Genomic DNA, 27,975 nt, shown 5'->3' on the forward strand with positions numbered 1-27,975 from the left:
TAGTTGGTGATAAAATAGTTCAGTTGCCTGATAACAGCTGGGAAGAAACTGTCCCTGAATGGAGGCGTGCGTTTTCACAATTCTGTACCTCTTGACTGATGGGAGAGGGGAGATGGGGGAGTGACTGGGGTGAGACTGGTCCTTGATTATGCTGGTGGCCTTGCCGAGGCAGCGTGAAATGTGTAGATGGAGTCAATGGAAGGGAGGTTGGTTTGCATGATGGTCTGGGCTGCATCCAAAATTCTCTGGAATATCTTGTGACCTTGGATGAAGCTGTTCCCAAACCAAGCTGTTTTGCATCCTGATAAAATGCTTTCTATGGTGCATCTGTAGACATTGGTGAGAGTTGTTGGGTACATGCCAAACTTCCTAAGCTTTCAAAGGAAGTAGAAGAGTTGATGGCAGACAAAAGTGCTGGAGAAACTCAGCGGGTGAGGCAACATCTATGGAGCGAAGGAAATAGGCAATGTTTTGGGTAGAAACCCTTCTTCAGTTGATGTGCTTTCTTGGCCATTGCTTTGTTACGGGTGGTCCAGGACAAGTCGCTGGTGACGCATGATCCCAGGAACTAGGGGATTGTAATGGTTTTAGAGGGAGTGTAACAGAGTCACTGGACTGCATAGAGGGCTGGCAGGTTTGTTGTACAGAGAGAGACTGGGTGGACTGGGACAGGTTTCTCCAGCGTTTAGGCGATGAAATCTCATTGAAGCTTACGGAATTGTTAAAGGGCTTGTGAAGCTGGATGCAGGGAGGATATTTACTCTTACTCGGGTGTCTGTTAACAGGAGGCAGAGTTTGAGAAGAAGGCACAGGTTAATTGGAGCTGAAATGAGGAGAGAGAAATTATTTCACTTCCCAGCCCTTGCCCCACCCCTTCCTCTTTCCATCAACAATCCCACCCTCCTCCATCAATCGGAAGAAGGATCCCATCCTAAAAAGTCGTCCGTCCATTTACTTCCACAGATGCTGCCTGACCTGCTGAGTTGCTCCACCAACAACTCCAATTGTTTTTTTTAGTCAAGATTCTATCTGCAATCTCCCGTGCCTCCAGAACTTGCTATTTTGCTGCCAATGATTGTTTTAGCAGAGGGACAAAAAAAAATGCTGATGTAACGGAATATTCTGTCATGTCCTCTGCATTTTCTTGCCTACGTTGTTTGGCCTTTTATGTACTCTTCCTTATCTGAAACAGGCAGTGTTTTGAAAACTAGTGCAACATCGATGAACAGTAGAAACAAGGAACTGCAGATGCTAGTTTACACAAAAAGGTCCCAATGTGCTGGAGTAACTCAACGAGTCAAGCAGCATCACTGGAGAACATGCATAGGTGACGTTTCAGGTTGGGATCTTTATAACAGGGACAAAGAGCATGGAAACAGGCTTTTGGCCAAACTTGCCCACACAGACTAACACTACACTACTCCAGCTGCCTGCATTTGACCCTCTAAACCTGTCCTGTCTAAATGTTTCTTAAACATTACGGAAGCCAGTTCCATACACCCACCACCCTTTGTGTTAAAAAGTGACCTCTCGGGTTTCTATTAAATCTTCCTCCCCCCCCCCCTCACTAAACCTATGCCCTCTGGTTTCCAATTCCCCTACTCTGGGCAAGAGACTCTGTGCGTTTACTGGATCCATTCCTCTCATGATTTTGTACACTTCAACTCATTCTTCATACTCATTCCAGTGAATTTGAGAGCAGTGTGGAAGTTAGTGGGGAAGTTAATGAAATCAACAATGAGTAGTGAACAGTGATGAACAGTGTTGGTTTGTGCATCTTTTATTGATGGTCAGAACATTATTATCATCCATGTTATCCCACGTCAAGGAAGTTATGCAAACAGCCAAAGGAAATGTCATGTCATGGACTTCCATTGTGCAAAGGGATTCTCCAGATAAGTTAGTTTCAAACCCTCAATGTGCAGGGAAGATATCACATTTTCTGCTGAGTGGCAGTTTGTTGCTCCCTTGTGTCTGGAACGACATTGAGAGTCCCTGAAAGAATACGACGAGGACTCTGATACCGCTGATGCAGGATATCTCATGGTGTGATCTTTCTCCTTTGCCCTCCAGCTGGAAGATGTTTTTTATGCAGCAGGTGAAGCCTGACAAAAACTGAGGGCAACAGTGTACCTCTGGGACCTTTCCAACAATCAGTCAACTGTGTATCTCTGTAACAGAGAATGTACATGAAAGATATACACAAAGCTAAGACAATTAGAGACATTTTTAGTTTACTTTAGAGATACAGCACGGAAACAGGTCCTCCGTCACACCGAGTCCGCGCTGACTAGTGATCACCATACACTAACACTATCCTACACATGCTATAGACAATTTATAATTGTACCAACCCAATTAACCTACAAATCTGTATGTCTTTGGAGTGTGGGAGAAAACCGGAGCTCCCGGACAAAACCCACACAGGTCGTTGGGCGAACGTGCAAACTCTGTACAGATTGCACCCGTTATCAGGATTGAACCTGGGCCTCTGGTGCTGTAAGGCAGCAACTCTACCGCTGCTCCACCGTGCCACGCAAACATGTACAATGGTGCCAAAATCTGGCCACTCTTACATATAGACTCAGTGGGCTGTTTCAATGTACTCTGTACTTAATCAGGGACTGTACTCATGCATGACAATAATCTTACTGGTCTCAAATGGGCAAAAAAATAATGTCAATGTACCTTGGCACATGTGATAATAAAGAACCATTGAATCATTGAGAAGGAGAAATGAGGGGACGGAAGATCGGGCTCATTAAAGCAAGAAAGAAAATAGAAGTTTTAATAAAAAATACTTGGTCCCTGGAAAGTATCGTAATGTGTCGGTACATAGTTCTCTGAATATGGAGTCACGGGTAGTTGGGGTAGTCAAGAAGGCTTTCAGTACATTGGCCTTCATCAGTCATTGTTGAAGCGGCTCGAGCTGTTAACTTGCTGTTTCATCTGGTTGCCAGGTGAGCTATTGCAGCAGTTCCATAAAACACATTGCACGACTGAGGGCTGCCTGACATTTTCATAAGACTTATCTGAAAGAAAGCAATTCATAATTGTTGGTGTTATCTCTTCCACATCCCAAGTCACTGGACGTTATTAATAGTGTATGCCATTAACCTTGACTTATTTTACCAGGACTGCTGACCCATTGTATTCAATTGATCCCATCATGTGCTCGCATGAAAGAAGGTAGTCGCAGTGAAATTTGTTTTGGGCGATTGTCAGAGAATGACACATGAATCAACATCCTGCTCTTTGCATTGCTTGCTGTTGGGTATTAGTTTTAGTTTAGTTTAGAGATACAGCATCAATACAGGCCCTTCGGCCCATCGAGTCCGTGACAATCAGCGATCACCCCACACATTAACATATCCTACACAATAGGGACAATTTACAATTTTTACCAGCCAGTTAATATACAAAGGGCAGGAACCTGGAGGGCGGGAGGAAACCGGTTCACCCAGGAAAAAAATTACACGGTCACAGGAAGAACGTGCAAACTCCGTACAGACAGCACCCGTAGTCAGGATCAAGCCCGGGTCTCTGGCGCTGTAAGGCAGCAACTCTTCCACGCCACCAAAGTGCCACCCCAAAGTTTATTATAATCACGAGTATTGAGATACAGTGAAAAAAGTAGTTTTCCTGCTATTCAGGCAGATTATACCATGCAGGAGTACAATCACACCAGGCACTAGGTGACAAGGTGGCACAGACAAAAGAACCAGGATGCAGATTATAATGTTACAGCTACAGAGAAAGTGTATAGAAAGAAAAAGTGCATTGCCTGCAGCAAGGTAGATTGGGAGATGAGGAATACATCCTGTTTATGAGAGGTCTGATAACAGGTGGAAAGAGGCTGTTTGTGAAAGCTGTTTGTATCGTTCACGCGGTGGGAGAGAGGAGAAGAGGGAATGACCGGGTGTGAGTGGTCCTAGATTATGTTGGCTGCCATCCCAAGTGGGAGGGGGAGGCTAGTTTGCCTGATGGACTGGGCAGCGTTCACAACTTTCTCCAATATCTTGCAGTCTTGAGCAGAGCAAATTGTCATTCACTCGATGAACAGAACTGACGGCCAAATTCCACTTTTACCTAAGATATTCCACAAAGGATGCACAATGTGGCCATTAGTGCATGGGAAGTGTGACAGAAATCATGTTTACAGTACAATAATGGTAAAGTATTGCTGGCATCATTTTGTAAGATGTCTTGGCCATTGATTTTTAGTTTAGTTTAGAGATATAGCGCAGACACAGGTCATTCGGCACACTGAGACTGCGCCAACCAGCGATTCCCGCACACTAATGCCCCTGTCCCACTTAGGAAACCTGAACGGAAACCTCTGGAGATTTTGTGCCCCACCCAAGGTTTCCGTGCGGTTCCTGGAGGTTTTTGTCAGTCTCCCTACCTGCTTACACTACCTGCAACCTCCAGCAACCACCTGCAACCTCTGGGAACCGCACGGAAACCTTGGGTGGGGCGCAAAGTCTCCAGAGGTTTCCGTTCAGGTTCCCTAAGTGGGACAGGGGTATAACACTATCCTCCACACTAGGGACAATTACAATCTTTATCAAAGCCAATTAACCTACAAACCTGTACATCTTTGGAATTTGGGAGGAAACTGAGGCACCCAGAGAATACCCACGTGGTCATAGGGAGAACGTATAAACTCCACACAGACAGCACCTGTAGCCAGGATTGAACCCGGGTCTCTGGCGCTGTAAGGCAGAAACTCTATTGCTGCGCTACGGTGCTGATTTTATTCAGTGTATGCGCTGTTTGCCTGTACGTGGAAAATGCCACCTCTACATCCTTCTTTGTTTTGCTTCTTGCTAGCCTGTCTCTGCGTCAAAAGAAGGATATTCTCAATCCGAGAGAGCGGGCGTTAGTTTTCTTTATGCTGCGAATTGTCGTGGGAACATTACGCTACAACAAAAGCACGATAAATAGTTGTTGTCAATTGCATGAATGGTTTGTGGGGTGTACACTTGTTAAGTTACAGCTATGCGCTCCCACACCACTGATGGAAATTCTCCCAAATGTAGAGCTGTAGTCTTCAATTTTCCAACTCCTTCTCATTTTAAATATGAGATTGGTGAATTAGTTATAAGGTTTTGTCATCATTACTAGGAGTGTCACAGTGGTGCAGCGGTAGAGTTGCTGCCTCACAGCGCCAGAGACCCGGGTTCGATCCTGACTACCTGTGCTGTCTGCACAGACTTTGCATATTCTCCCTGTGACCACATGGGTTTTCTCCGGGTGCTCCGGTTTCCTCCCAGTTTCCAAAGAAAGTGTGCAGGTAATTGGCTTCTGAGGTTTGTCCCTAGTGTGCAGGATAGAGTTAGTGTACTGGGTGATCACCAATCAGCCAGGACTTGGTGGGATGAAGGGCTTGTTTCCATGCTGTATCTCTAAACTAAACTACTTTAGCATGTGACGTGAACTGCAAGATTGAATTTTGCAATTATCAAAACTATCTGAATGCAGGCAATTCTAAATTAAAATTACATGCTTCAAATTGCTAATTGAGTTTCAATGCTGAAAAATTATTTTGATTCATTTTTTGCCTAATGTAATTAATTGACATATTTTAAATGTTTGCACAATGAGGATATGCAGTGAGGGAGAACACCTCAGAACAGCAAGGACATTTTAGCTTAGTTTAGAGACACAGTGCGGAAGCACGTCCTTTGTTCCACCGAATCAATGCCGTCCAGCGATCCCCGTGACATTATCTCACGCTACACACTAGGGACAATTTACAAATTTTACCGAAGCTGATTAACCTACAAAACTGTGCATCTTTGGAGTGTGGGAGGAAACCTGAGCACCCGGAGAAAACCCACGCGGTCACAGGGAGAACATGCAAACTCTGTTTCGGCAGCACACATAGATCCTGATCGTACCAGGATCTCTGGCGCTGTGAGGCAGCAATTCTACCGCTGCACCACGATGCCGACATTTGAGCTGAATCAATGAGACTTGGCTGGGCCTTACATAAAGATTACTCACTAGCTACTTCAACATTCTTGTTACAATATAATCCACTGCGACACGAGCAAATTAGTGCATTTAATGTCTGCTGGGGTGTGATTTCAATATAAAATATTCACAATGCTTGGCATTTCAGGTGATTTGTAAAGAAAGCTCATTTATATTTTATTATTCAATGTGAAACATCTAGAATCATATATAAAACTCCTTTTATAAAATTCATAGTTATTCTCCTTTTTGAGGTCCCAATACAATGTGATTTTTTGATATGAAAATCGAATATTCCAGTTGTACTTCCGTTTGAGGAAAATACTGCAGCTAAGTTTTGATTAGGCATTTGCAAATATCCAGCTTTGCCAAAAGAAACGTGATTTTTCAGTGCATGTGGGAATATAGAAACATAACAAATATGAGCAAGTATAGGACATCCAAATGCCACACCTTGTTCCAGTTTCTCTCCACATCTCTTGGTCCTTCTAGCCTCCAGGCAAGTATCCAATTCATTTTTGGATACATCTCGCAATTTGGCTTCAATACCTTTCTCTGGGAGAACAAGGGGGTTCAGCGGTAGAGTTGTTGCCTTACAGTGCCAGACACTCTGGTTCGATCTTGACCACAGGTGCTGTCTGTACGGAGTTGGTACTATTCTATCCCTTTTGCATATCTACAGGCACTTTTACAGTCAGATTTTATGTTTCCTACAAGCTTATTCTCACATTCTCTTATCTCCTTCCTGATTAATCCCTTTGCAGAAATACAAACGCACAGTGACTTTGTGCACTCCCTTTTGACTGGGCTGCATCTGCCCTGAAGCTCACAATATTGAATTTGTTTATTGTTCCTAAGCGTCGATGAGGGATTTGTAGTCTTTCGGAGGCCTACTTCGCAATTAAGTGTGAGGAATGATGGTAACGATCATTAACGGAGAGAAATAGTCACAAAAATAGTCCCCGAAATAGACAGTGGGTCAGGCAGCATCTCTGGTGAACATGGATATATGACCTTTCGAGACAGAGCCTTCTTCAGACTGATTGTGGTGAGGTGGGAGAAAGGTGGGGGCAGGACAAAGTCTGACAAGTGCGGCACAGTCACACAGCGTGGAAACAGGCCCTTCGGCCCAACTTGCCCACACACTGACCAACATGTCCCAGCTACACTAGTCACACCTGCCTGCATTCGGCAAGCTGGAGAAGTAGTAATGGGGAATAAAGAAATGGCAGATGAATTTAATACATTTTTTTACGTCAGTCTTCACAGCGGAAGACACCCTGTAAAAGGATTGATTGTAATCATGTATTGTCCTTCTGCTGACTGGTTAGCACACAACAAAAAGCTTCTCACTGTGCCTCGGTACACCTGACAATAAACTAAACTGAAACTGAACTGAAACACCAGCAACATGCCTGAAATTCTTGAGTCAGGGGGTGGAAGTTAGTGGTGGCTATCACTAAGGAGAAGGTGCTGGGGAAGCTGACGGTTCCAAAGGTGGATGTCGGACTACACCCCAGGGTGATCCCCGCATATTGAAACTATCTTGCTTTACAACATAGGGACAATTTTACATTTATACTACCAATTGAGCCACAGTGCGGGACGAAACCTGGAACTAGGGGAGGGCACCAGTAAATGGGCATTTAGGGGAGGGCACCAGTAAATGGGCATTTAGGGGAGGGCACCAGTAAATGGGCATTTAGGGGAGGGCACCAGTAAATGGGCATTTAGGGGAGGGCACCAGTAAATGGGCATTTAGAGGAGGGCACCAGTAAATGGGCATTTAGAGGAGGGCACCAGTAAATGGGGAATTTGGGAAGGGTACAAAAAAATTCTGTATCATCTTAAATGGTCAGTGAGAGGTGGTCAGTGAGAGGCGAGAGTGTGTGGTAAGAAGATGGAGAGAGGGTAAGAAGATGGAGAGAGGGAGTTTGTACGTTTCAAGGTCAGTTTATTGTTACATATACCAATTAAGGTACGTTCTCCCCATGAGCACATGGGTTTTCTCCGAGATATTCGGTTTCCTCCCACTTTCCAAAGACTTACAGGCATGTAGGTTAATTGGCTTGGTGTACGTGTAAATTGTCCCAAGTGTGTGCAGGATAGTGTCAATGTGCGGGGATCGTTGGTCAGTGTGGACTCGGTGGGCCGAAGGGCCTGTTTCTGCGCTGCATCTCTAAACTAAACAAAAACAAAAACTAAGTGATAGGTGGATGCAGGTGAAGAGCAAGATCGGTTATGATTGGCAGAAGGTTGGACAAAGGAGAGATGATAAGACAAAAAAATCTAATTGAATTCTCCAATTTTAGGTAACTAACCTACAACCAACCCTCCCCCATCCCCCCCCCCCCCCTTTCCCCTCACTGGGACACCCATGCTGCCAGCGGTGGAGGTGAAAGCAAGTATGATAGTGGTGTTTAAGAGGATTTTATTCATGCCGGGAATGAAGGGAATGTGGATCACATGCATGCGGAGGAGATTAGTTTAACTTGGCATCACGTTCAGCACAGGCATTGTGGGCTGAAGGGCTTGTGCTCTACTGTTCTATGTTATACTGTCAGGTCCATACAATTTCAGGTCAGCAACTGAAAGTTTGGCTTGAGATATTGTACCAAGAGGGTGGGGCAACAAAGTGGGCAAGTTGCTAGATTAGTATTAATGTAGAAACATAGAAAGTAGGTGCAGGAGTAGGCCATTCGGCCCTTCGAGCCAGCACCCGCCATTCAATATGATCATCGCTGATCATCCATGATCACATGGGTGTCGACCCGAAACGTCACCCATTCCTTCTCTCCATAGATGCTGCCTGAGCTACTCCAGCAATTTGTGTCAATCGTCAATTTAAACCAGCATCTGCAGTTCTTTCCTACACATCCAAAATCCGTACCCCGTTCCTGCTTTCTCCCCATATCCCTTGATTCCGTGAGTGTGGCCTGTGCCCTTGATCCAGTGCCAGACTTCACAACAGCAGCTGGGGAATTACCGAAGCTTGGGATTGAAAGGCTGGTCTCACTGTCATTTAAAAAAAAAGCTGGACTTGGTTGACTGATGTCCTTCAGAGAACAAGAGCAGGTCTGTGAGCCACTCGGACCAAGGGATGCGCTGACAATTAACTGCCCTCTCGTGTAACTTGGAAAGGCACTCATTTACCAAAGGAATATAAACAACAGCCTTGACAGGGATGTTCACTTTCAATGGACAAATATAAAAAATATTTCCTGTCAATAGACAGACAATAGGTGCAGGAGTAGGCCATTCGGCCCTTCGAGCCAGCAACGCCATTCAATGTGATCATGGCTGATCATCCCCGATCAGTACCCCGTTCCTGCCTTCTCCCCATATCCCCTGACTCCGCTATCTTTGAGCCCTATCTAGCTCTCTCTTGAAAGTGTCAACAGAACCGGCCTCCACCGTCCTCTGAGGCAGAGAATTCCACAGACGCACAACTCCCTGTGAGAAAAAGTGTTTCCTCATCTCCGTTCTAAATGGCTTACCCCTTATTCTTAAACTGTGGCCCCTGGTTCTGGACTCCCCCAACATCGGGAACATGTTTCCTGCCTCACGCGTGTCCAAACCCTTAATAATCTTATATGTTTCAATAAGATCTCATCCTTCTAAATTCCAGAGTATACAAGCTCAGGCACTCCATTCTCTCAGTATATGACAGTCCCGCCATCCCGGGAATTAACCTTGTAAACCTACGCCTCACTCCCTCAATAGCAAGAATGTCCTTCCTCAAATTAGGGGACCAAAACGGCACACAATACTTCAGGTGTGGTCTCACTAGGGCCCTGTACAACTGCAGAAGGACCTCTTTGCTCCTATACTCAACTCCTCTTGTTATAAAGGCCAACATGCCATTCGCTTTCTTCACTGCCTGCTGTACCTGCATGCTTACTTTCATGACTGATGAACAAGGACCTCCAGATCCCGTTGTACTTCGCCTTTTCCCAACTTGACACCATTTAGAGAATAATCTATCTTCCTGTTTTTGCTACCAAAGTGGATAACCTCACCTTTATCCAATTTAACTGCATCTGCCATGCATCTGTCCACTCATCCAACCTGTCCAAGTCACCCTGTATTCTCATAGCATCCTCCTCACAGTTCACACTGCCACCCAGCTTTGTGTCATCTGCAAATTTGCTAATGTTACTTTGAATCCCTTCATCTAAATCATTGATGTATATTGTAAATAGCTGTGGTCCCAGCACCGAGCTATGCTTCTTTGTTTCATTGTATTGAAGAGTGACGAAGAGTGACACAAAAGAGGAGGAAGAGGGGCGGTTACAGCGTCAGAGATACAGGTTCGATCCTGACTACGGGTTCTGTCTGTACGGAGTTTGTACGTTCTCCCCGTAACTTGGTGGGTTTTCTCCAGTTTCCTCCCACTTCCCAAAGACGTGCAGGTGTGTATATGTGTATGAACGGGTGACCATTGGTTGGCGAGGACTCAGTGGGCCGAAGGGCCTGTGTCCACACTGTATCTCTTTTCGAGGAGGAGAAGGGGGAGAACTGGTGCGACATCAACCAAGATTCAAGGGAAAGGATTAGGGGGTGGGGGGAGGGGGAAAAACATCCCAGATGTTTGAGGGGGAGAAAGGGGAGGGGGGAAGGAGTTGTTTGTAGAGGTTACCTAAAATTGGAGAATTCAATGTCATATTGTGTCGGAGGCAACCAAAGAAGAATCTGTGTCCAGTTTACCTGTAGCCTCGCTCTGGCAATGGAGGAGGCCCAGGTGAGAGAGGTCACTGTGGGATTAGGAAGGGGAGTTAAACATTTTTAATCAACTGGGAGACCCAATAGGCCTTGGCCTTCAGCGAAACAGTCAGCGAGTCTCACAGATTGTTGGTGGGGTGGGCGAGTGAGTGGGGAGGAATACTTATCATAGTGCGTGACCAACAGCCTTGCATGGGACACGGTGCTGTTGTACTTTGTTTTAAATGGGATGTGCCCTGGATAATAGGGCAGCCACAGTGGCGTAGCAGTAGATGTGCTGCCTTACAGCACCTGCAGCGCTGGAGACCCGGGTTCGATCCCGACTACAGGCGCTGTCCGTGACCACGTGGGTTTTCTCCAAGATCTTCGGTTTCCTCCCACACTACAAAGACGTACAGGTATGGAAGGTTAATTGGCTTGGTGTATGTGTAAATTCTCCCTAGTGCGTGAAGGATAGAGTTAATGTGCGGGGATCGCTGGTGGGTGCGGACTCGGTGGGCTGAAGGGCCCGTCTCCACGCTTTATCTCTAAACTAAACGACACTTAAAAAATAGGGATTATAGATATCTTGCTTAGAATGGACGAACTGGGCCAAAGGCCTATAACTACGATTCAATGTATTTTGAAGTGATCATCCAATACAGACAAAATGAGGGCCATCCAGGCTCAGGTGAGGCAGAGGTTAATGTGCACCTCCTCCAACCTCATCTACTGTAACTGATGTTCTAGATGTGGACCCCTATATATTGGCGAGACCAAGCGCAGGCTGGGCGATCATTTCGCTCAATCCGCCCTGGCCTACATGATCTCCCATTTGCCAAACATTTCAAATCTCCTTCCATTCCCGCACTGACCTTTCTGTCCTGGGCCTCGCTTACTGTTAGAGTGAGGCCACAGGCGAATTGGAGGAACAGCACCTCCTATTTCACTTGGGCAGCTTACAACCCAGCGGTATGAACATTGATTACGTTAATTTAAAGTAACCTCTCCATTCCCCCCTCCCCCACCCTAGTCATCCTACTAGTTCCACTAGTTGTATCCCTGTTATCCCAGCCATTATGGGCTCCACCCTTCCTTGGTCATCTATTGCTGGCCTTTTCCTACTTCCATCTCTCTCCCCCCCCCAACCCCCCCAACCCCTCTCACCTCTACTTTCAGCCTGAAGAAGGGTTCAGACCCGAAACGTCACCCATCATTTTTCTCCAGAGATGCTGCTTGACCCGCTGGGTTACTCCAGCGTTTTGTGTCTATCTTCGGTATAAACCAGCATCTACAGTTCCTTAGGTGCCTATTTCCTTCGCTCCATAGATGCTGCTGCACCCGCTGAGTTTCCCCAGCAATTTTGTGTACCTTCGATATTCCAGCATCTGCAGTTCCTTTTTGAACATCTACAGTTCCTTCCTACACAAGAAGATGGACTTTGAAAGCAATGATTACTGTATTTCAAAAAACCTTTTTGCAGAAAAATGATTCTATGTTAATTTGAATGCAGGCACTAAAAGTGCTGTGCGCCATTATAATCTGATCACAGAAAGGTTGTTAGTGTAATTTGTTTTCTTCGCAATAGAAAATTGCCTCAAGTTGGTACAGAGTAATGGAAATCTATGTCTCCTTGGGCCATCCAACTTTGTAAAGGGAGGTAATGAGTGGGCTGCTAATCGGTAGCCTGTCATTGCTTCACAGATGTAATTAGTTAGCAGAACTGTTGTTCTCGATATTTAATAAGATGAGCGGGGATGAACTGTGCAACTCCAGTAGAGATGGGCCTGTGTATAGACTACAGAGTGGCTCAAAGAATCACCAGCACTGCTCCACTTTGGTGAGGTGTATCTCTACCTTCTAGTAGCCCTTGTGTTCCCTCTCTCTCCGTCCCTCCCCCACCCTAGTTTCACTGTTTGTATCCCTTCGTTATCACTTCTACAGCCAACAAAGGAACCACAGTGGACTCCACCTTTCCTGCCTCTGATTTGTTTTGTACCTTTTCGTACCTTTAGTTTCCCTCTCCCCTGACTCTCCGTCTGAAGAAGGGTCTCGACCCGAAACGTCACCTTTTCCTGTTTCCCAGACCTGCTGCCGGACCCACTAGGTTACTCCAGCATTTTGTGTCTATCTTGGGTGAGGTGTTTGTTTGGACACCTTTGCCTGATGCCAGGGGCACATATACATGTGCTCACATTTGGAGGGAGTACTTGTGCACATCCATAATCTGACATTAAGTCTTTGTTTTTTCCCAAATTAAACTTTTCAGAGTAGAAAATATATACAAAACGAGAACAGTGCAAAAACTCCTCAGACAGTTATTAGTGTCATATTCAGTAGTCATATAGAGTGATACAGTGTGGAAACAGTCCCTTCGGCCCAACTTGCCCACACCGACCAACAATGTCTAAGCTACACTAGTCCCACTTGCTTACGCTTGGTCCATATCCCTCCAAACCTGTCCTATCCATGTACCTGTCTAACTGTTTCTTAAGTGTTGGGATAGTCCCAGCCTCAATGACCTCTTCTGGCAGCTTGTTCCATACACCCACCACCCTTTGTGTGAAGAAGTTACCCCTTGTATTTCTATTAAATCTTTTCCCCTTCACCTTGAACCTATGTCGTCTGGTCCTCGATTCCCCTACTCTGGGCAAATGACTCGCAACAATCCTTAAACCAAGCAACCTTGCTCTCTGGTGGCCTCTTGGAGTGACATCCCTTCCCCTGTTTGAGGGGCGTCTCCACCACACTCTGCCCCCCAATGTCCAGCAGTGGAAGGACCCTAGTCTGTGGTCCTCCCCCACAGAGCCTTGGCGTTGGCTGCACCGAGCTTCAATGCGTCCCTCAGCACGTACTCCAGCAGTCTAGAGCGGGACAGTCAGCAACATTGAGGAATTCTTTGCCACGGAAGGCTGTGGAGGCCAAGTAAGTGGATATTTTTAAGGCAGAGATAGATAGATAGCACAGGTGTCAGATGTCATGGGGAGAAGGCAGGAGATTGGGGTTAGGAGGGAGAGATAAATCAACCATGATTGAATGGCGGAGTAGACTTGATGGGCCGAATGGCCTAATTCTACCCCTTTTCCTTATGACCTTAAGACCTTATTCCCTAACGGACATCTCCTGCTGTGGGGCCAACATGTTCCGAGCAGACCAAAGTGTCTTTCACCGAGGTGATGATGTTCCAGCAGCGCTTGATGTCCTGACATCCTTCATGTGATGATTGAAGGGGCATGTGGGAGGGTGACGGTCGTTGTGTCGTTGTACCTCACTTGCTACCTCGTTATTTACCCCTGCTTGCAGCAGCTGGTTTTAAGTAGTTTGCAAAATTATATTGGAGCGACTGATAATGTAATAACACAAAACAATAATCAGTTTGAGATAAGATAACCGGCTTTCTTGGAACATTATTCAGCAGAGTGTTAGCAAAGTTAATTTGCATTTTCAAAAAGAAAAATCACATTTCATATCTGAAAAAAATCTACCTGCTGCAAATAGGCTAATCTGGTGTTTCCCACGCAGAAGTATTTATGTTTTATTCATCTGACATTAGCTAAAAATAACTTGTTTGTTTGATGTAACAAATGTTCCTGAAGCCATTGGATTCATTTATCTGATTACAAAGCCTTGCCCCGTTGAGTTAGTGGCAATTTAGCTGAATACATTCACCCCACAGAGTTGCACGGGATAACAAACTGATGAAATGCGGTGTCATGCGGCCCAGATAGAACAATTAAATTCTTATTTGCTGCAGCACAATAGAATATGTAAACATAGTATGCTGTAAACAATACGATAAACAAGAGAAAATAAAACGTTCAGTGTGTATATATATATATATATATTCACTTACCCACAAGTATACACACACACATACACATATATATATATCCATACACATAGATATACACATATATATATATATATATATATATATATACACATATACACATACACACACATACTCAAAAAACAAACAATAGTAGTGTAATAATAATAATAATAGTCTATTGATGTTCAGAGCTTATTTGAGGTTGTAGTGTTTAATAGCCTGATGGCTGTAGGGAAGAAGCTGTTCCTGAACCTGGATGTTACAGTTTTCAGGCTCCTGAACCTTCTTCCCGATGGTAGGGGTGAAATGAGTGTGTGGCCAGGATGGTGTGGGTCTCTGATGATGCTGGCTACCTTTTTGAGGCAGCGACTCCGATAAATCCCTTCGATGGTGGGGAGGTCAGAGCCGATGTTGGACTGGGCAGTGTTCATGACTTTTTGCAGTCATTTACGCTCCTGGACGTTCAAGTTGCCGAACCAGGCCGTGATGCAACCACTCAATATGCTCTCATCTGTTCACCTGTAGAAGTTCAAATCCCCTCTGCTTTTTGTATTCCTTATGCTAAATCTGTGTTCTTCAGTTTCCTTCCTCTGATCAACCTCCTTATGTGTTTGTATTAAAGGTAGTACCAGTCCAAGTAGATATTAAGAATTTTTTATGTTAGTCTACACCTGGACATTCATATTTTACTTGGCAGCTCACAATCCAGCGACATGAACGTTGATTTCACTAATTTCAAGTAACCCCTGCATTCCCTCTCTTCCCACCCCACCCCCACACCCTCCCACACCTTAGTTGTCCTACTAATTCCACTGTTTGTATCATTGCATCCCTTCATTATCACCTCTACTGCAGCCATTAATGGGCCATTATGGGCTCCACCCTTCCTTGGTCATCTGTTGCTGGCTGATTTGTTCTGGCCTTTTCCTACCTCCAGTTCTCCACCCCCTTTCAGTCTGATGAAGGGTTTGGACCAGAATCGTCACCCATCCATCTTCTCCGGAGACTCACTGAGTTACTCCAGCACTTTGTGTCTATCTTTGGTGGAATTCTCGGAAGCCATTTTAAGGAGATAGTACAAGTTATCTTTTGCATGTAGAAGAGAAAGAACTACCAGAGGCTGAGTACAGAAATGGCATTGAGTGTGTGTGTGTGTGTGTGAGAGGGGGGGGGGATTCTGTTCTGTTCCGGCAGTACAGTCAGAACAATGCTTCAGTAACGAGAAATGATGGTGCGAATGGTTGCCCTGATTGTCTCATTGTACAGCTTCAACTCGCCACGTTGATTAGTTAAACGCCATAGTTCTGTTTGATTGCTGGTTGCCGCTTATCAATGATAAATTGAACCTGGTGTCAATCTTGTATCTCTTTCAGCCATTATCTTTTTGCCAATTTTCATTCCCTTGCATTGAATGGTATCTGTCATAATTTTGCCCATTTGTAGATTATGTCAACTTTTTTTGTGTCGAAAGGCTTGTTTATACCAAAGATGGACACAAAGTGCTGGAGTAACTCAGCGGGTCAGGCAGCATCTCTGGAGAAAAAGAGTAGGTAATGTTTTGGGTCGGAACCCTTCCTCAGACAGCATTCCAACCCAAAATATCACCTATTCTTTTTCTCCAGAGATGCTGCCTGACCCGCTGAGTTACTCCAGCATTTTGTATATGTCTACTTTTCATTTTAGAGATAGCACATAAAAACAGGTCCTTTGGCCCTGTCGAGTCCACACTGACCATCAATCACCCATTCACACTAATTCTATATTATCATTCTTCTATCTCATTCGCTCCCTACACTCTACTGGGCATTTTACACAAGGCAATTAATCTACAAACCCACATTTCTTTAGGATGGGGGAGGAAACTGGAGCATCAGGACAAAACCCACATGGTAACAGGGAGAACGTGCAAACTCCACACAGACAGCACCTGAGGTCAGAATCAAACCTGGGTGTCAAGCGCTGTCAGGCAGCGGCTCTACCAGCTGTGCCACCCTACTTCATGAGCTGCTTCATCAGATTCAAGTGCCCCTTCTCCATTTAATAGTATCTGTAAGTTCGACCAAAGCTCAGTTTAAACTTTCAGCAAATTAAAGGGCCTGTCCCACTTGGGGCGTCATTTGCGCATCACGCATGTGGCGCGCGAGGATTTTGAGCATCCCAAAATCCTGGGGCGCCGCGCGCTACCGAGCGTCACTGCATACGCCACCACACCTCACCACGCATCATGCACGGCATGCGCGCGTCACCACGCGCCAACCAATTTTTAGGATGTCACGCAAATGACGCGCAAATGGCTCCCAAGTGGGACAGGCCCATAACACATCTTGCATCAGTCTGAAGAAGGGTCTCGACCCAAAACATCACCTATTCCTTCGCTCCATAGATGCTGCCTCACACGCTGAGTTTCTCCAGCATTTTTGTCTACCTTCGATTTTTCCAGCATCTGCAGTTCTTTCTCAAACATCTTGCCATTTAATCTCTGACTGCCAGGGTTTTCTCTGTTTGACGCTTGGGTTTAGAGCAAAACAACAGTGTGATTTATGCAGAGTGAATTTTTATATAAAGCAAAATCTTGTATTAATTAAACTACTGTCTTTGGAATATCTTGCTATGGGTCAGCTAATTGATTTTCATAATTCTATAATGATGGTGCAATCTCACTTGTGTTCACATCCAAGTCAGTTCCTTGACTGCGGCTTCACTGCTGCTGCGGCAGACACCAAGGCCGCAGCCTCACGGGTCAGAAGTGGAGCCAAATAATCTAATTATTTAGATTCAGAAGTGGATTATAAATAATCTAATTAAGCAAAGTGGTGCCTGGGTCAACAGAGCCCACAGCTGGAGCCTGAGTCGATGGAGCGGCTGGGGCCTGGGTCGGCACCACGGAGGCGTCTGGATCGGGCCTGGCGGCGACAGTGGAGAGGTCGGTGTGGTAGTCGAGGATGGCGCCGACCGACATACGAGGGCGGACCACGTGGGAGTGAGGTCGCTGCTGCCGGGGGAAGGAACAATTGAGGACCCGGTGTGGGAGGTCCACCATGGGGGGGGGAGGGGGGGGGGAAGAACGAAGGGGACCTGGCACGGATACTTTGTAACTTTGTCAGCGCCGTATGTGGCGACTAATCGCATACCTGGGGTCTGCAAGCAAAGAATTTCACTGTGACTTGCCACATGTGACAATAAAGTATTCTTGCCTTCATTCATTGATGAACACATAATCTGCCTGGCATTTAGGTTCGGCACTGAGGTGCAATTTTTTTGAATGAGGCATTAATCAGATGCCCCACCTACCTTCTCAGACTAATGAAGAAGAGTTATTACACCATTGTCTGTGTCTAGCCAATATTTTCCACTTTACCAACATTATTAAAAGAAGGGTTTCAGCCCGAAACGTTGCCTATTTCCTTCGCTCCATAGGTGCTGCCTCACCCGCTGAGTTTCTCCAGCATTTTTGTCTACCTTATTAAAACAAAATATGTTATCACATCACATTGCTATTTACAAGACGCTGTAGTATGCAATTTAATTGCTGCGTTTTCTAAATGTTGGTAAGGACCACATTTTAATAACCTCTTGGATTTATGTAGCACCTTTTAAAAAAAATGTCCAATGGCATGATGTTACCAAAATCAATTTGACACTGATCCACAAAGGGAGATATTAGGACAAATTTTCAAGAGCTTGGTCAAAGGGGTATGTTTTAAGGAAGTGAAAGAGAGATGGAAGAGTTCAGTCATCATAACCACATATGCTGGAACAATGTGGGCATTGGGTTTACTTAGAAAGATAATTATCATAGTGTCAGCTAAATAATTGAGTGACCATTTGAGGCAAAAACTAATGTTCTTTAATTTACAAATAATCTATTTAAGCAAAGGACACAGCAAGAGTGAAGAGTGTTTAATTGGTATATGTACTGACAATAAAACACTTCTTCTTGCAAATGAAACATAAACCAAAGGAATAGTTAGATCTCAAGCCGGATGTTGAGCAGCCAGGTTGTTGTCCCTACGTCAATGTCTGCCGGGCCCTGAGCTCCATTTGGTGGGTGGTAGAGCGGGCACCTGGAGATGACATGGTTGGCTGTTGTGTGGTTCTGCTCCGCATTCATAGGCTGGGCTCTAGTGGAGCCCCCATCTCCACATAGAAATATAGAAACATAGAAAATAGGTGCAGGAGGAGGCTATTCGGCCCTTTGAGCCAGCACCGCCATTTATTCTGATCATGGCTGATCTTCCCCAATCAATAACTCCCCATATCTCTTGATTCCACTAGATCCTAGAGCTCTATCTAACTCTCTTAAATCCATCCAGTATGCTGGCATTGAAACGCCCAACTCCAGTACGAAGTCTGTTGAGCTTCACCCCTGCTCCTCTGGGGAGGTCAGACCCTGGGCAGCTTTTATCTGGTGAAGAGATGTAGCTGTGTAATGGAGATGAGGTTGCCTTCCACTCCTGTGACCACTTGGTGGCTATCCAGTGTGCTTTTGTCCGTTGGCTGGCTGGATGGATGCTAGGAGTTGTTTTCCATGTGGAGCAAAGTGATGGGACTTCAGTCGGGGTGGCCTCTGCTCTCTGCTGATGGAGAAGGTGATCTGGGGCCACGGCACGACGAGATAGTGCCAGAGTTGCTGCTTGCCTTTGGATCCCTGCAGGTGGAATGCCTGCAAGTATAGGGAGCTGCTCGACTGGAGGAGGTTGATGGCACCCAGTGATGGTTCACAAGGTGCTGTTCAGGCTCGTGTCTACCAGGCTAATATGTCTACTTCTACTCCATACGGGTGCGCAGTACTCAGCTGGGGTATACACAAGAGCTAAGGCAGAGGTACTAAGAGTTGATGGACTGGCTCCCCAACTTGTTCCTGCCAGGCGTCGGATGAGGCCGCTGCGTGCCATGACCTTGTCGCGGAGACCAGCCAGGTGTTGACGAAATGTAAGCGACCTGTCCAGCTTTACGCCGAGGTAAGTGGGTGTTTGTTTGAAGTCCAAGCTCCTGTTGTTAACGAAGACAGCTAGCTCTCGCTTAGCTTGACAATAAAACACTGAAAATCTAACATGCAGCATGTTAACAGGCCCATAATTGCAACATACATAGATGATTAATCGGATTAATTAATTAATTAATTGATTTTAAAAACATGGTGGTGGAGTAACTCAGTGGATCAGTAATGTCCCGCTGAGCTACTCTAGCACTTTGTGTCTATTTTTGTAAACTGGCATTTGCAGTTCCTTAGACGCAAAGTGCTGGAGTAACTCAGCGGGTCAGGCAGCATCTCTGGAGAATAGGAACAGGTGACTGGAGAAGGGTTCTGACTCAAACGTCACCTCTTTCTTTTCTCCAGAGATGCTGCCTAACCCGCTGAGTTACTCCAGCACTTTGTGTCTATCTTCGGTATAAACCAGCATCTGCAGTTCCTTCCTCCACAATTTGTCTGTAGTTCCTTATTTCTTGAATAAAGTAATAACCCTGAGTGCCAAAATGTAGGTCTTTGATCTTGGCTGCCTTTTTGAGGCAATGCCTCCTAAGATAGATCCCTTTGATGGTGAGGAGGTCAGTAGCTATGGTGGGCCGGGCAGTGTCCACCCCTCGCAGTAATCTCTGTATTCCTGGGCATCTGAGTTGTTGTGATGCAACCAGCCAGTATGCCCTCGACAGTGCCCTCCACTGCACCTAACGGTGGCACAGCGGTAGAGCTGCCGACTTACAGCCAATGCAGCGCCCGAGACCCGGGTTCGATCCCGACCACAGGTGCTGTCTGTACGGTGTTTGTACGTTCTCCCCGTGACTTGCATGGGTTTTCTCTGAGATCTTTGGTTTCCTCCCACTCTCCAGAGACGTACAGGTTTGTAGGTTAATTGCCTTGATAAATGAAAAATTGTCCCTAGAGGGTGTTAGGATAGTGTTAATGTGCGAGGATTGCTGGTCGGCGTGGAACCAGTGGGCAGTAGGGCCTGTTTCCGTGCTGTATCTCTAAACTAAACTAAAAGTGTACTGCAAGAAGCTGAGAAAGCAAGATACTTGGATTACATGTGTAGGAAGGAACTGCAGATGCTGGTTTTAACCATAGATGGACACCGAAAGCTGGAATAACTCAGCAGAGATCACCATGTTTGCAGAAAAGGAATAGGTGACGTTTCGTGTCAAGAAAAGGGTCTTGATGCGAAACGTCACCTATTTTTCTCCAGAGATGCTGCCTGACCTGCTGAGTTACTCCAGCTTCCTATGTCTTTACTTGGATCACATATTCTATTTTAGAATAGGAACTATTATTCACAAAATATTCGCCGTCCTTTTCAATAGCAGTTAAGTGAATATCTGAAGGTGGTGATGGAATTTTCGCAGAGCCTTCTGTTAGCTCCCTCTTGTGGTTGAGACCTTGCATAACAAAAAGCAGAACAGGGTCACTATCAAGGAAAAAAATATTATCACAGAGATGTAGGCGCAAAGATCTACTGATTCTGGATTACAAAAAAAGACTCAAAATGCTGGAGTAACTCGCAGAGAACATGGATAGGTGACGTTTCGGGTTGGGAATCTTCAGACTCAAAGGATCCCGGCCCGAAATATTACCTATCCATGTTCTCCAGAGATGCTGCCTGACCTGCTGAGTTACTCCAGCACCTTATGTCTTTTTTTAAATATATCCTCACAGATTTGATATTTGGATGGAAGTAAGAGCATTTTTTTCAGACCCTTGCGTCCTTTCTACAAGTTTAGCTTGACATAGTTAAAACTGGTGAGAAGATTGTAGACTCAAAACAAATTCCCAAGACTGAGATGGAAAGAGTGCAGGGAAGATTAACAAGGATGTTGCCAGGACTCGAGGGCCTGAGCTATAGGGAGAGGTTGAGCAGACTAGGACTTTATTCCTTGGAGCGCAGGAGGTTTGAGGAGCGATCATGAGGGAACAGACGGGTGAATGTACATCGGCTTTTTCCGATGGTGGAGGAATCAAGAACAAGAGAGCATAGGTTTAAGTAGAGTCAGAAAGATTTAATAGGAACCTGAGGATCAACATTTTATTACACAGAGAGTAGTGAGTATATAGAATGAGCTGCATTTAAATGAACAACATTTAAAAGGCACTTCTCCTTTCGTGTCCATCTTCCATGTTTCAAATGTTGACATCGCTGTCATCGTCCATCCTGAAAGGACGCAAGCTTCCAGCAACAATCAGTGGGAGCCATCACTTGTTGCAATAGATGATGGTGGTAGCAGAATTAGCTCAAGATACTTCCAGTTTCCCACGACATGAACGCTTCTGCTATGGGGCCAAATATGCTGATAGGAAAGATTAAGAGGGCAGGGCTAAATAAGACTAGCATAGGTGGGGCATATAGGTCAGTGTGGATATGTTGGGTCAATAGACCTGATTCCATGTTGTGGCTTAAAGATGTACTCTGACTGTTAAGGGAATAATGGAAAGTTAATGAACTTTTAATGCTTCGCTACTTTTTATGGTGTTGAAATGATGTTGTTTTTGAGCAGTATTTGAAAGAATCACATGCAGTTCCCCATCTTCAATGGCAAGACTCCAGAACAGCTTTCTAAGGGTTCCCTGTGTAATGCCACGCGATGTCAGTTTCAGAATGCACCACACTACTGATATTACTGCTATTAACATTTAGCTAGCAGATGTAACCCCAGCAGCCAGCCTGTTTAGGCACATGCGTACGCAACCTGGAGTGAACAACGTGGATGCGTATCCGTGCAGCTAACGGGAAAGAGAGTGTAGGAAAGGTCATGTTTAAATTAACAGGGCAGGGGGGTGGGACCCAATGCAAGGAGACAGAGGGTCATAAAAGGAGGACAGAAGCAAAAGGTAGAAGGGAGATAAGAAAAACTAACCTCATAGCGTTGTGCCTTAATTCGAGGAGCATTCAAAATCAGGTGGATGAATTGAATGCGCAGTTAGTAGTTAAGGGATATGATCTAGTTGGAATTACGGAGACATGGCTCCAGGGTGACCAATGCTTGGAGCTAAACATGCAGGGGAATTCGATATTCAGGAAGGATAGACAGAAAGGAAGAGGAGGTGTGGGTGTCTTTGCTGGTTAAAGAGTCAAGAGTGTTTTATTGTCATATGTCCCGGATGGGACAATGAAATTCTTACTTGCTGCAGCACAACAGAATATGTGAATATGTAAACATAGTATATAGCAGGGGAAAAAAGAAAAAGTTCAATAAATAACAAATATAGTGCAAATAACAAATAATAGTATAGCCTTTTGCAGTTCAGAGCTCATAGCTTATTCGTTGTGTTTAATAGCCTGATGGCTGTGGGGAAGTAGCTGTTCCTGAACCTGAACGTTACAGTCTTCAGGCTCCTGTACCTTCTTCCTGATGGCAGTGGTGAGATAAGTGTGTGGCCAGGATGGTGTGGGTCCTTGATAATTTTGGCTGCCTTTTTGAGGCAGCAACTACGATAGACCCCTTCGACGGTGGGGAGGTCAAAGCCGGTGATGGTCTGGGCAGTGGTCACAAGTTTTTGTAGTCTTTTTCACTCCTGAAGAGGAGATTAATGCAATAGCAAGGAGAGACATTAGCTTGGATGTTGTAGAATCGGCATGGGTACAACTGCGAAATAGCCAAGGGCAGAAAACGCTTATTGGAGTTGTATACATCCCACCAAGCAGTAAGGAGGTTGGGGACAGCATCAAGCAGGATATTAGGGATACGTAGCAAAGGTACAGCAGTTATCATGGGTGACTTTAATCTACATATAGATTGGGCCAACCAAATTGGTAACAGTGCTGAGGAGGAGGATTTCCTGGAATGTATACGGGGTGGGTTTTTAAACCAATATGTGGAGGAACCGACTAGAGGGCAGGACACCCTTGACTGGGTATTGTGTAATGAGGCAGGATTAGTTAGCGATCTTGTTGTGCAACAGGGGCCATAACATGGTGGAATTCTGCATTAGGATGGAGAGACTAGGGTCCTGAACTTGAATAAAGGAGACTTTGAAGGTATGACAGGAATTGGCTAGGATAGACTGGCGAATCTATACTATTACTACAATTACTATTACATCTTGACCACTGCGTCTGCGTTGTTTTTAAATTTGCGGGAAAAAAGTATCCTATATCACTAGGATTTTTTCGCCGCCATACTCACCGTTCTCCTCTGCTCCAAGCGCACCAAGTTTCGTTCCGAAGGGTGGAAGATTGCAAAAGTTATGAAGGGGGTTTAAAAAATCGTGAAATTGGTCTTCTCGCCTGTCAGTCACCATGAAGGTAACACCCTTCCGGCACCGGCTGGAGAATAAAATCCCGGAGGTGGGGCTGAGTCCATGAGCATGTCCGGAAGCCGCCTGTCCAGAAGCCGCCCGTCCAGAAGCCACAGGTCCAGAAGCCGCCGAAAACAAAGCTGAAGCAGCGAAGTGTGGGCTGTGTTCCGCAGGCAGGGGCGGGCTGTGTTCACGGGGGAGGGCTGTGTTCGCGGGTGGGGGCTGTGAGCGCGACAGGTGCTGGGGTCTGGAGCACATGAGTGAGTCTGGAGCCGGGTCCGAGAGCCAGGAGTGCGGTTGGGGCCGGGAACCGGTGAGCCCACACACCCCCCCTCCCACACACCCACTGCCCTACACCCCCTCCTGCCCTACACCCCCCTCCTGCCCTACACCCCCCTCCTCCCCTACAGTGCCCCCATCCCCTACACCCCCCCTTCCTTACACCACCCTCCCCTACACTGCCTACTCCTGCACCTATTTTCTATGTTTCTATGTAACCTAAAATTATAGTAAAGGTTGAAAGTCAAGATTGATCATGAGTTTGACGAGGGGTAAAAATTTGAACATAGGCAGTCACAGATCTACTGTCGCAAATGGGTATCACGGTGGCACAGAGGTAGAGTTGCTGCTTTACAGCGCCATAGACCCGGGTTCAAGCCTGAATACGGGTGATATCTTTATGGAGTTTGTACGTGCGACCACGTGGGTTTTTCTCCAGGTGCTCCGGTTTCCTCCTACACTCCAAAGGTGTGCAGGTTTGTAAGTTAATTGGTTTTGGTAAAACTATAAATTGTCCTTAGTGAGTAGGAAAGTGCTAGTGTACTGTGTGACCGCTGGTTGGTGCGGACTCAGTGGGCTGAAGGACTTGTTTCTGCTCTGTATCTCCAAAGTCTAAAGGAGTCACAGATCTCCGTGAGGAGAAAGAATGTTGAACCCAGTAAAAAAGCCAGTTGTTCTGTTAGTAAATAGGGACTCTTTTTCTCACAGAAGAGCGGTTGAACATGAGTCCGAAGATGAATTTTGGATATTGTATTGTTGACATTTCAGGGAATTTTTGCCAGAAGAAAGTTTCAACTGGCCTATTTTCAATAGGTTCAATTTCCAGGGTTGTGTAAAGGAATCTCCAAGCCTCTGTGTCTTTATATCGAGGATCTGCCTGCTGTTGGGTCATTATTGTTACCTGCAGCCCAGGATAAGATCCACCAGGTGTTCAGATAATGGTTGTCCACCACTTAACGTTATCAAAAAAGTTTAACTGGACTTTCAACACTTAACTCGTTCTGTGACCTCACTCAGTGTGTAATGGTCGCTACGTCTGCCTACAGAACATCGGAAATTCATTGCCAGGGAGAGTTTGAAATTGCAAAAAGCCCAATATAAATGCAAATTCTTTCATTCTTACTGTCTCAAAATTCTACCATGAGCCATTTTGTTAATGCAAATTAAATTTCTTCATTACTCTAATAATTGGCCCAGAGTACACTTAATAACTAAAATGACCAGCGAGGATTCCATTATCTATTAGAATACAAGTGCAACAAGTCACATTTGCAAGGGAAAAATTGAGAGGGGCAAAGTTTAAAGGAGATGCGCAGGGCAATATTTTTTACATAGAGGGCGGAGAGTGCCTGGAACGTGCTGCCAGGGGTGGTGGTTGAAGCAGATATGTTAGTGGCATTGAAAATACTTTTGGATCCGCAGGGAATTGAGGGATATGGGTTATGTGCAGGTAGTTAAATGGTGGTCATGGCACCTTGTTCTGCACAGACATTGTGGGCCGAAGGGCCTGTTCTTGTGCTGTATTATTGTATGTTCTTCAAGTTAGACAAATGAGTTGGAGAAGAGCCTTGACCTGAAACGTTACCTATCCATGTTCTCCAGAGATGCTGCCTGACTGCTGAGTTACTCCAACAATAAGATGGACCCAAAGTGCTGGAGTAACTCAGCGGGCCAGACAGCATCTCTGGAGAAAAAGGATGGGCGGCGTTTCGGGTCGGGACCTTTCTTCAGACTGGAGAAGAGTCCCGACCTGAAATGTCACCCCTCTTTCTCCCAACATGCTGCCAGACCCGCTGAATTACTCCAGCACTTTATGTCCAAATGGGTTGATCAATGCATTTGGAGACATGAGAGACTGCTGATGCTGGAATCTAGAGCAACAAACACTCTGTTGGTCGAACAGCATCTACCGATGGACAATCTGTCTTTTGGGTCGACGCTGAGTGGAGAGGGAAGGTGGCTAATTTAAAGAGGAGAGCCGGTGTGGTGAGACAGAAATGAGAAAAAAGTGATTGGTGAACTGGGGAGAAGGGGAAGATCGATGGGTATATTGAGCCCGGTAGGGGAGGGGGAGAGATGGAGTTGGGAGCAGAGGCCGGTGAATGACGGGTGCTGCTCATCCCGCTGAGTTCCTCCAACAGATTATTTGTCAATCGTTGCATTGGTCTTTATTTTTGTGCACAATTATCTTACCAAACTCTTTATATTTTTCCAGGGTGATTAATGCAGGGAAAAGCACGCACAATGAAGACCAGGGATCATGTGAAGTGGTGACAGTGAAGAAGAAAGCAAGTGCTCAGAGCACACCAAGTAAGAACTCTTCAGTCAAAAGGAGGTCTTCATTGCCAAATGGTGAAGGGTTACAGATTAAAGACAACTCAGTAAGTGTAAATTCATACTACTTTGTGAACACTGAGGGAAGAATGAGCAATGGTAATCACCTGGAAATATCTAGAACACTAAAGTGGTGCAGCGGTAGAGTTGCTGCCTTACAGCGCCAGAGACCTGGGTGAGATCCTGACTATGGGTGCTGTCTGTACGGAGTTTGTAGGTTCTCCCTGTGACCGTGTGGGTTTTCTCCGGGTGCTCCAGTTTCCTCCCACACTCCAAAGACACACAGGTTTGTAGGATAATTGGCTTTGGTAAAATTGTATATTGTCCCTAGTGAATAGAACAGTGTACGCAAAAAGCTGGAGTGACTCAGCGGGACAGGCAGCATCTCTGAAGAGAAGGAATGGGTGACGTTTCGGGTCGAGACCCTTCTTCAGACTAGTGAGGGATAAGGGAAACAAGAGATATGGATAATGATGTGGAGAGATCGCTGGTCGGCGCGGACTCGGTGAGCCGAAAGACCTGTTTCTCTAATCTAAACTGAACTAAATTAAATAAAGGAAGATTAAGTATAATGTGTAAATACTGTGTGATGTAGAGTTACAGTAGATAGAGCCAAGAGTACCGAATCAGTCCATTTGGCTCAACTGGTCTATGCCAGCTGTAAATGGTTCTTGTCATATACCACTACATCTAATTATTGCCTGTTTTAGTTTTGCACTCTAGTCCCCTTCATTTGCTATCTAACTTCTCCCCAAAGATATCTATCTCAATCACTGTTTGTGTAATATAGTCACAGAGACATAAAACTTGAAAACAGGCCCTCACTCAGACCAACATGCCCCATCTATGCTTGTCCCATCTGCCTGCATTTGGCTATATTCCTCTAAACCTATCCTATCCATGTACCTGTATAAATGTTTATTCAATGTTGTGAGACTACCTGCCTCAACTACCTCCTCCAGCAGCAACCGCTCCATATACCCACCACATTTTATGTAAAAATAAATTGCCCCTCGGGTTCCTATTAAATCTTTCCTCCCTCACCTTAAACCTATGTGGTTCTCAATTCCCCAACTCTGGGCAAGAGATTCTGTGCGTCTACCCTATCTATTCCTCTCGTGATCTTATAAACCTCTAAAAGATCACCTCTATAAGATCGCCTCTAGAAGAGGCCTCCTGCACTCCAAGAAATTAAGTCCTAGCCTGCTCAACCTCTCCCTATAGCTCAGGCCCTCGAGTCCTGGCAACATCCTCGTAAATCTTTTCCACGCCCTTTCCGTCTTAACAACATTGCAGTATTGATGTCAATCCCACCATATTCTGGGTAAATAGAGAAGCACAGCCCTCGGCCCACAATATCCACACTGAACATTTGGCCGTTAAACTAATCTCCTCTGCCCGCGTGGATCTATATGCCTCCGTTCCCTGCATATCCATGTACCCATTCAAAAGCCTCTGAAATGTCACTATTGCATCTGTCTCAACTACAACGGCTCTTGGCAGCGCATTCCAGGCACCCTCTCTGTAAAGAGAAACATGCCCTGCACATCTCTGAAGAAGGGTCCCAACCTGAAACGTTACTTATCAGTCTGATGAAGAGTCCTGACCTGAAATGTCAACT

General features: G+C 45.5%; 1 protein-coding gene across 1 annotated transcript in view; it reads left to right on the top strand.

The window, feature by feature from the left end:
• The window catches only part of ppm1h (protein phosphatase, Mg2+/Mn2+ dependent 1H), a 112,827-nt gene that overhangs the window by 37,061 nt on the left and 47,791 nt on the right, over nucleotides 1-27,975 (top strand). The window contains exon 2 of the mRNA XM_033038100.1: nucleotides 26,236-26,401. Within this exon, the coding sequence (XP_032893991.1) occupies nucleotides 26,236-26,401 (166 nt within the window). The remainder of the gene's footprint in view (nucleotides 1-26,235; nucleotides 26,402-27,975) is intronic.

Source organism: Amblyraja radiata, chromosome 19 (assembly GCF_010909765.2).
Source record: "Amblyraja radiata isolate CabotCenter1 chromosome 19, sAmbRad1.1.pri, whole genome shotgun sequence".
NCBI classification, from domain to species: domain Eukaryota; kingdom Metazoa; phylum Chordata; class Chondrichthyes; order Rajiformes; family Rajidae; genus Amblyraja; species Amblyraja radiata.